Here is a 10,744-nt window from a genome sequence, read left to right as displayed (position 1 = left end):
TTTATGTCTTCCTTTCCAATATGTATGCCTTTAATTTACTTTTCAGGCATTACTGTATTGGCTAGTATCTCCAATATAACGTTGAATAGTAGGGGTAAGAGCAGACATCCTTTCCTTGTTCCTGATTTTAGGGGAAGAACATTCCATGTGTCACCATTAAGTATGATGTTAACTTCAGGCTTTTTAATAGATACTCTTGATCAGATTGAGAAAGATCCATTTAATTCCCAGCTTTCTGAGCTTTTTTATCATGAGTGTTTATAGAATTATGTCAGATGCTTTTTCTGCATCAATTGAGATGATCTTTTTCCCCCCCTTCAGTCTGTGGATATGGTGAATTACATTGATTTGCAAATGTATAACTATCTTTACATTCCCAGGATAAACTCCATTTGGTCATGATATATTATCCTTTTTCCGTATCATTGGACTTTTTCTAGATCATTTTCTGTATCATTTCTATATCTAACATCATTGGATCCATGTATTTATTTATGAGAGACATTGATCTGCAGTTTACTTGTTATTTTTTTTTTTTCTCCTAGTTTTGGTATCGGGTTAATGCTGGTATTAAAATATGTTGGAGATTGTATCCTTCTTTTTTCACTATTATCATCTGGCTTGCATAGGGTACATTATTTTGCTTAGAGTGGAGCCTGGTGTGCCAGAAGATTTTTTTCAATGATTTTTCTCCACCCTATATTCAGCAGTCTCTTCACATCTGTGCCACTAGAAGGGGGTTCTCTCTGCACACTCTTGCCTATTTTGCAGCAGTAGGCTCCTGTTATTATTAGGTGCTAGCCTCTTGGTGAGGCAGGGAGTGCTCTTTGTTGTCCTGTCCAGACTCAACCTTATGGAGGCCCTGTGCAACTGGACCTTGAGACTTGTCCTTTCTCAGCATTCTTTCCTCTCAGCATGGTAGCTAACCTCGGATTTGTACCTGGAGTTGGTCTTTGGTGAGAGATATGACCACTGCTTTTATTTATGTAATAATAATTGCCACCTCAAGGGCAGAGGTTTTTTACTCCTACTCCACACCCCACCCCACCCACTTCCAGCAGCAAAGGATCTCTGCTTTTGTCCTGGGGATGGGAAGGTTTCCTGTCTCCCCCTCCCTGGGCACATGGGTTTTGCTTTTACCCCTCCCCCAGAAGCAGTGGATTTTTACCTGTACCCAACAGGGAAAGGTTTGTTGCTTCTCTTCTAGTGACTTAAGGCTTTTGCTTCTCACAATAGAAGGGTTTGGATAAGTGTGTGGGGCTGTCTGTCTGCCAGCAATAGCTTATTGCCCCCTGCATACCTCAGCCACTGACATGGGCTGTTTTTGATCTCCTGCTTTGTCCCTAGTCATGTATGTGTGCTTCTGGTTAAGGACTGTGAAAAAGAACTTGGCAGTGAGTGAGTGTATAAGTGTCTGGGATGCCAGATATTCCAAACTACACTAGCCCAGTAAGAATTTAAGAATTCATTAAAATGGGCGCCTGGGTGGCTCAGTTGGTTAAGCGACTGCCTTCGGCTCAGGTCATGATCCTGGAGTCCCTGGATCGAGGGGGGGACTCCCTCGATCCCTGCTCGGCAGGGAGCCTGCTTCTGCCTCTGACCCTCCCGCCTCTCATGTGCTCTCTCTCTCTCTCATTCTCTCTGTCTCAAATAAATAAATAAAATCTTTAAAAAAAAAAAGAATTCATTAAAATTTCAACTGATTTCTTTTTACCTGCTTGCATGACAGCCACCTCTGTCCCATGTTTTGCCAAAAGTGAAAGAGTGCATGTGTCCCTCTAGTCACCCTTTGTAAGTCAGTTTACCAGAGTTCTCTGATGGGCTCAAGGAATGTTACAGTTTTGTAGATTATCTAGATTTTTATTATTGTTTACTTATGGGTGATATTCTCTTGTGGTTTTTCATATCCTAATTGGAAATAGACTTGGTACTTTCTAATAATGTTATGTATGGGTTATTTTGTTTTCTTTGTTATTAAATATGCTTTAGGAAGAAGCAGATGGTTTCTAAAGCATATTTATAAAGAGTAGATTTTTATATAATGGTTATGAAATGTTTCTAAAATTTTATTTTTTAAATTATCAATTAAAACCATATTTTATAGTATCATATATAATACATGACTTCTTTGTATATACTTCTTCGGATTTTACACATGTATAGATTCATATAATCACTACCACAGTCAGAATACAGAAGAGTTCCATCACCCCACATCTTTCTGTGCTATCCTTGTATATAGTCACACCCTCACCCTACCTATAATTCCTGCCAGCCAATGATCATGTCACCATCACTATACTTTCCTCTTTTTGAAAATTTCATATAAATGGAATCATATAGTATTGTGGCAGACAACCTAGGTGGCCCACCTCCTTCTGTAATCTCCCCCTCTTGAGAAGTGTGGGTAGAACCTGTGACTTGTTTCTAATCAATAGAATTCAGCAAACGTGATGTTATGTCTCTCATTCCCATAATTATATTAGGTTATATAAGACAACTTTATGTTAAATTAGATGCAGAACCAGGTACAGAATTTTAAGTTCCAGTGACTCCCAATACATAACTATTTCAAATTCATTAATTAACTCACCTATTCATCCAGCCACATTTACAGAGCCTTTTCCATTTGCAATGAGGTAGGTACAGTGTATCTTAGTGATTAAGAGCATGGACTCTGGAGTCAGAGTACCTGGATTAAAGTTCTGTGCACCACATGCTCTCTAGATATCCTGGTAAACATTCATTAATCTCTAAAGCCTTATCTATGCAATGGGAATACTCGTAATACCCACCTAACGAGAGTCTGTGAGGGTCAAGGGAGATGGTGTATACAGAGCCCCTGGCAGAGCACGTGGCACATGGTTAGAAACAGTTTTGGCTTCTATAATCTTTGTCATTATTATGAATTATACTGCTGTTGTTATGCAGAATGAGTTGGTTATGGAACTCTTCTCCATGAAATAACTATCTGATTATTAAATGAGATAACATGTCAAGTGCTGGGAACAGGTTTAGATACTATTAGATCTATAATTATTTTCTATCTTCATTATAATAATAGTAGTAACAGCCTTTATTATTATTGATTATCATTCTTCTCCCCTTCTCTCTACAGAACAGTGAAATATAAAATATTGTCCAAGGAATTAGTTTTTTCCTTTGCATTTTGTTTGGAAAATAGCAAGGTAGCGTAGCATTTCCTGATTTATGTGCAATATAGAAAATAGACAAAGAAATTATGGTTTTGATGTAATGACCTTACTTTATTTGCATTTGTTTTTTTTTCCAAACATGAGATGAGAAGACAGAATAAGAAATATTTCATTATAAAATATATAATTGAATATATCTCTTTATTTAAATAAAGACATATTTACATTGGCCTGATAATCCTCTTTAAATTATATAGTAATATTTTGAAAGCTTTGAAAAGATTAATTCTGTAATACTAATGATATCACTTTTGTTAATGATTGCAAGATCAACTATTTTGTTCTATACTAGAAGGAGAGACTGGAAAACACAGTGACTTAGATAAGATAAAGTTTATTGTGTCACTAAGTTAAAGTGTTTGGAAAGAGCTGGCTCCACTCAGGGGTTCAGGATCTGCCACCCCTAGTGAGTTGCATCCTTTTTCTAAGTCACTTGGTCCAGAATGACTATCTGAATTCTATCATGGTCAAATTCTAAGGGGGAAGCAAGAGAAAGAGGCAAAGTGAAAAAAGCCCTAGTTGGCTCTTTACCCCATTTGGAGGTACCTTCTCTGGAATCTTTACAAGTATTTCTGCTTACATTCTTTGGCAAGAAATTCCATATGACAGTGGCTTATATGGTAAAGGAGTCTGGGAAAAGTAGTATTTTAAGAGTTTATATTGCACCTTGAATGCAACTGGGGTTCTGCTAATGAGGACGAATGCAAGCAGTAGACTTAGGGTGAGCAACTAGAAGTTTCTGTCCCAGTCATTATAACTATGATACATGGTTGTAAAAAACAAAAACAAAAACAAAACAAAAAAGTATTAAACGAATAAAGGAAATCTATAAAAGATTGAAAGGGAAAACTTCCTGTGGCAGAGAGAATGCTACGGGGTTCACCAAACTGTTTCATTTTCCTCCTGGGACACAGGGAGACTGCTTTCCCTGGCCTCTATGGCAGTTTTATCTACTTGACTGTGACCAGCAGTCATGTTTGCCAGCCCTGCCTCTAAAACTTGCCACAGGATTCTCCAGCCTCCCTCTTCATAAGATTGCTAGCCAGGTGCAAAAAACGCAGTGGAGGACTTCAAGGCTAAAGAAGATGGTACAGTCATAGATGGAAGAAGTTTGAATCTCTTAATGACTGATAGGAATAGCGATCCCTCCCCGTTCTAGCCACTTGATGACCTACATTGTACTTTGACATCAGGAAAATAAACTTCTGTGGCTAAGCCACAGAGATTTAGGGGTTGTTCATAGCATAGAACATTACATACTCTAATTATTAGAGCCCTCAGTAATATACCAGTCTAGAGATGATCTTCATTAATTTATTGGTACTTACTGTTCCAGTATTAAAGCTTATATAAAGGTGGATTTTTATAATATATATGTTTTATGCTACATGATACAGAGGCCAAATAAAACACTTCATCCTTAAATATCTTCGTTCCCAAAATTATCACTAATGATATAAAAAATTGGCTTTCTAAGTTAAGTCAGAAATTCAAATTTAAATTCAGACAGGAGAATTTTAATGAACAAAATCTACAAAATACATTTCAGACATACAAATAAAGACATGTAAATTTTTCTTAAAAATTAATTATCACCACATTGAATTGCCTGAATTGAAAAATACCAACAAAATATAAGAAGGAGGAATTTCCAATTATTGATGAGGGTATGTGAAATGGGTACTTTCTGGCCAAACCAGGGATTTTTCTGCCTTTAGTCAAAAATATCCATGTTTGTGAAGAATTCTCTGAAACTTTCCTAAAGCATTTAGAAGAACTGAATAAAAGGAAAGACTTACTATGTCCTAGAAACAGAAAAAAAATTATAAAGAAGCCATTCTCTCTAAAATAATGTGCAGGTTTAGTGCATTCCCAATCAAGATCTTAATGAGCTATCTTTTTTTTATTAAGATTTTTTTTTTTTTAATTCATGAGAGACAGAGCGAGAGAGAAAGGCAGAGGGAGAAACAGGCTCCCTAGGAGCAGGGAGCCTGATGCGGGACTCGATCCTAGGACCCTGAGATCATGACCTGAGCCGAAGGCAGATGCTTAACCATCTGAGCCACCCAGGCGCCCTCTTAATGAGCTATCTTAATGGAGATTTATTAGCTGGGTTGTAAAATTTACCTGCAAAGGTAAGGTGCCAGAGAAGGCAAGGAAAAAAATATGTTAGGAATATTTTAAACTAGATTTTTGTTTTTTAATAAAGTGGTTTGCTAACCTCTTTTTATAAAAGAAATCACACTCCCTCAGACTTGAATGGAAATTAAACAGACACTTGTTGCCATTTCACTTTAAACTTTCTTGGGAAAATAAACCATCTCTACCCTTTCATACTTCAGCAGTTTAATTTGGCAATTCTCCCTTCTCCAATTCAGGGAGGCGCCTTCTGTCATCCCCATCACAGGGAGGGGGCGGAGCATTCTCTGAGAAGCTTGGAAGTGAGCTGTGCCTGGCCAGTCCTGAGGGAGGAGCTGCATTTCACCAGTCTGCAGCTGACAAGAAGCTTCAAGGTAATGGCTGTCTGAAAGCTAGTTATTTTCTAGGGGCCTCTCAGGGCCCTAGAGTAAAGATGAGGAAAATAGGGAGGGTGGTCTTAGAGTGGTGGGAAGGGTGTGTGCTTTTGAGAGAATTGCTGATGTTTTGAAGGAATTGATCCTTTGGAAATTTTGTATCTCCCAATGCTTTAAAAGTACACAATAAGAGAAGGGGTGATCAGATTACAGCCTCTATATTAAGGCTTCTGTGCAGCATGGCTGTTCATGCTAATTTATTGACTTGGCATCCCATGTTTATATTGTTAGACATTCTGTTACTCTTTGACTTTTTAAGCATTCATTTATTTACACACAAAAAATGGTAGATAAAAATATTTGACAGCTTGGGGGAAAATACTGTAAATCAATTGCCATATAGAAAGATTATGTGTGTGTCATCTGCACATGCGTATGGAAAGGGGAACATGTATGTAGTTGAGTGAAGCCATTTGCACACCCCATGCGTGTATATATATGTGTGATTAGAAGATAATTTGGGAGAAAATAAACTGCTATATTAGCATTTCTGGGTGGTCAGGTTACTATTTTAATGTTATTTTTCAGTCTGTTTCAGCCTCTTTAGAGTAGATTTCCCCATGATTATTTTTATAATCATGAAAGAAAAATAAAACTGAAACAACATGCCCATTTTGTTTCAAACACATAAGAATTCATAGACACATGCAGACATGCAAACATACCTTGTTTTTTGCCGATAGTGGAAATTTTCCTAGACCTGATCAAATCCATGTCACCTGGTTGCTGTGTTGGCTACAGTCCTGCATGTGTTCTCCTTGCAACACATTCTTCCAGACCACAGGTATGGCTATGGTCAGCAGGGCTGTGGTCTGACAGTGAGATAGAGTGGTTTGTTTCTATAAACACTTCTTAAAATGATTATCCAGCTTGGTGTAATCATACAATTGAATACTGGAGAATAGAAACATGAACTTCTACATCTAGTGATTTGAAATGTCTGAGAAATAAGATGAAGTGAGCAAAGCAAATTATAGCATAGCATTTATCATATGATCTCTCAAAATTAAACATGTATGTTAGTGACACATATGTATGCTACTACTGGACTTGCAACAAGTCTGGGAAGAACATGTCTGCCACAGTATTAATGGGATTATTTGTGTGGTTGGAGAGACAGGCTCTCTTTTTAAAATACTGTTACTATATATTTATTCATTTACTTGGTTTACATCACCAGGGAAAATATTGACATAAAATGTTGCAAATGTGGGAAAAACCTCATTTAAAGTAATTCATAAAAAATCATGTGGAAAATACTTTTTTGTGTGGAATGATGTTCAAACTCTTGAGATCTGACGTTGGTTTGAAGTGATATGCATTCATTTATCCATGTAAAAAATTCTGGAAAGATAGAAAATATTCCTAGTGAGTATTTGTATAGAGCTGTACTTTATTTTGCATATATCTTTTTGTATCTTTTCAATTTTTAATAAGCTTCTGGATGTTTTTATAACCAGAACTATTGTAGTTGAAGACATTATAATCCTGTTATAATCCCACACAACAACACCCTTGAGCCTAGAACAAAAAATTACAGAAGTTTGGGACAGCTCCTAGCTGGCTGAATGTAGTTGCCACCCTTCTTTCTCCCTTGAGAAGGATCTGATCCTGATTTGAGGCCTTCCGTACTTCTTGGGGAGGCTGCAGTTCTGGTCTTGGTCACAAGATGGCACTTGCCAGGTTTCCTGAATTTCTCCAGACACCCATTTTTATGAAGTCGGCAAACAAAGCAATGAAACATATTTTGTATTTGTGAACTATGAGACAGCGTATCGAATGTAATTAAAATTCTGTTGAAAAATTATATATTTAAAGAAGGAAAAATCCACATGATGATCGATGTGAGGATTCAAACAAAGGTCTACAGTCTGGCTCAGAGTAGACACAGGGTAATTGTTATTTCCTTTTCCTCTTGTCCCCACCTCACAGTTTTCCTGAGAGGAATTCTTTCAACATGAACCAAATAGCATAACAGTATCACAGACAAAGAATTTAAAATAATAAGAACAAGAAGGAAAAAAAACATGATATCTAAATTGCAGATGAGATTTTATCTTAGTGTAGAGTTCCACTGCCCTAGGTAAAACATTAGGGGCACCAAAGTCCCACGGTATCTAATAACAGAGTCCCTGACACACCACTGCAGCCTCTTCCACCTCTGTCAGTATGTACATAAATTTACTCCTTAATACTCATGTGCAATAATAAGGGCATGTTCTTGAATTTGAGATATTATAAAACCATTTCTCCACTTCTCATGCCCCACCTTACATTATGTTGCATTTTTCTCCTCACCAAACATTGTTCTTTCTTTTATCTCTTCTCTGTTTGCAACTGCTCACTTCGACCTTGGCAAAACAATTTTATTTGCTGATACTTTTCTTCTTTTCCTTTTCCCTATTCTAGTATCCTCCATATTGTCCCCTTCAAACAACGTGTTCACACATCCTTGGGAAATTCAGCTGGAGAAGAACAGGCCACACAAGCTGTATACCTTTTGTAGTTCTAAGACAAAAGAGGCTTTGTCAGAGTATTGCTTTTGGTAGAAACTGCCTTAGCAGTGTCAAGAATAGCCAGACACCTCAAGTTCTGATAGTAATCTCTTGGCACACATATCTAAATCGTAATGGATGCTGAGTATGTCCTGTGCAATTGGAAAGACCAGTTATGGCCAGCAAAAGTTTTGTCTAGATCTGAGATGTCATCAAACAGTAAGAGAAAAAAGACATTTTCCCTAGAAGTTCAAATACTCTCACTGGATGAAAAAATTAAAGTGGAAAGCACGGAAACAAAGATTCTAAGTAAATCTCAAATTGAAGCCATTGCCTCCTCACTAGCAGCACAGTCAGAAGTCAGTGCTCCACCAAGAGAGGAAACAGCCTATGAAAGGTCACTAAAAGTGGCACTGGATATTCTGAATGAAAGAACAAATTTGAGTCAAGCAAGCAGTTCAGATGAAGACGCAACCACTACTCTGTCTCAAAATGATCCACAAAAGCTTTCTGATTCACCCCCTCGTAAAAAGTATCGGAAGCATGAAGGAGATGACAGAGATGAAGGAGACTTATCAAAGTGTCTTGAGGAAAGTGAAAATGCAACGTCCCTGTTAGGACCTAATTTAGAGAATAATGATTCCCTGTGTGATGATAAATCACAGGTGCATGCAACCACTGATACTCTTGCAAGTGAAATGGAAACAAAGTCATCAGAAAACTCCAGCTGGTATGAAACTTTTCCTTCGCTTTCAGAAGATGACGATGAAAAGGAAAGCAAGAAAAAGATTGATATCTCAGGAGTTATGCCTCTGTATTCCACAATCAAAGAAGAGGATGTATACGTTAAAGATGAAAAGTTCACTCCAACTTGGCCATCAGACACCTTCACTGTGCCCAAAGCTGTGAAAGAGGAGGCACAGGATATTTGCCCAGAGACCCTGGGTGTTTCCTCTGAATGCTCTACCTTCTCAGAGAATATTGAAGATCCTGGAGAGGGCCCCTCAAATCCGTGCTCAAGTACCAGCCAGAATCAACCTGTGGAATCAGAAGCAGGTGCTACGGCATCGCCCAGGCGTTGTTCCTGGGAATGTCAGGTTTCACTTAGTGCCTCTAACCGTGTCCTGGATTATTCACTCCTTCTTATGAATAATGAAAGAAATCTTCAGAGACTGGATTTTGAAGAGCTTGGGGAAGAACTTCAAGCTTCTGATAAGTCAGCACAGCTAAATCCTATTGATACTTCCATATTAGATGACAACGACGAAGATGAAGAACTTCCACGCTTTGTTTTTAATTATGAGCCTCGTTCATTTGAAACAGGAATGATAGTCTGGTTTAAATATCAAAAATATCCATTTTGGCCAGCAGTGGTGAAAAGCATCAGGCGAAAAGAGAGAAAAGCAAGTGTGCTTTTTGTTGAGGCAAGCATGAATCCTGAAAAGAGAGGCATTCGGGTGCCTTTTAGAAGATTAAAGAAATTTGACTGTAAAGAGAAACAAGCACTAGTGGAGAAAGCCAGGGAGGAATACAGTGAAAGTATTGACTGGTGCATCTCGCTGATTTGTGACTACAGAGTTAGACTAGGTTGTGGTTCTTTTGCGGGCTCTTTCCTTGAGTATTATGCTGCTGATATTAGTTATCCACTTAGAAAAGTAATCAAACAGGACACCTTTAGGAACTTATTCCCAAAGCTGCATAATGAGAATTCTGCAGAACAGATGGTTGTGACTTCCCAGACCAAGAAAATGTCCTTCCAGAAAATTCTTCCTGACCGAATGAAGGCTGCTCGGGACCGAGCCAACAAGAACCTAGTGGACTTTATTGTGAATGCAAAGGGAACAGAGAATCATCTTCTAGCCATTTTAAAAGGCACGAAAGGGTCCAGGTGGCTGAAGTCATTTTTGAATGCAAATAGGTTCACTCCCTGTATTGAAACATACTTTGAGGATGAAGATCAGTTGGATGAGGTGGTGAAATATTTACAAGAAATCTACAAACAAATAGATAAAAAAATGCTGACTCTGATAAGAGATGATAAAATTAAATTTATCCTGGAAGTTCTTCTGCCAGAAGCAATCATTTGTTCAATTTCTGCTGTTGATGGATTAGATTACAAGGCAGCTGAAGCAAAGTATCTAAAGGGACCATCCCTAGGATATAGGGAAAGAGAATTATTTGATGCAAAAATCTTATTTGAGAAGAGACGGAAACCATTAACAAATGAAGCTCATTAAATCTCTTGAGAGTCCAAACCATAACCGGAAACTTTCATAGGTATTACTTTTAAAAAGTTGCTGAACAATTCTAACATATATTTTCCAGAAATGGGAGAGTTTGGGTACTGTGTTCACTTTTTTTTTTGCCATCTCTAGGATTTGCGAGTATTACTACATCTTTGTTTCCTTTTCTTAATGCTCCTTCAAAGTCAGTTTTATTAACATATCAGCAGTTCTACTTT

General features: G+C 37.7%; 1 protein-coding gene across 1 annotated transcript; it reads left to right on the top strand.

Moving 5' to 3' along the window:
* The first annotated feature begins 8,417 nt into the window (after positions 1-8,417).
* PWWP3B (PWWP domain containing 3B) lies at positions 8,418-10,520 on the top strand. The gene has a single exon (XM_021678081.1). The coding sequence runs from the start codon at positions 8,418-8,420 to the stop codon at positions 10,518-10,520; it is 2,103 nt and encodes a 700-aa protein (XP_021533756.1).
* Positions 10,521-10,744: the final 224 nt, after the last annotated feature.

This window comes from Neomonachus schauinslandi, chromosome X (assembly GCF_002201575.2).
Source record: "Neomonachus schauinslandi chromosome X, ASM220157v2, whole genome shotgun sequence".
Classification (NCBI taxonomy): Eukaryota; Metazoa; Chordata; class Mammalia; order Carnivora; family Phocidae; genus Neomonachus; species Neomonachus schauinslandi.
The sequence above is the reverse complement of the archived record's forward strand: the minus strand, read 5'-3'. Positions and strand labels throughout refer to the sequence as shown.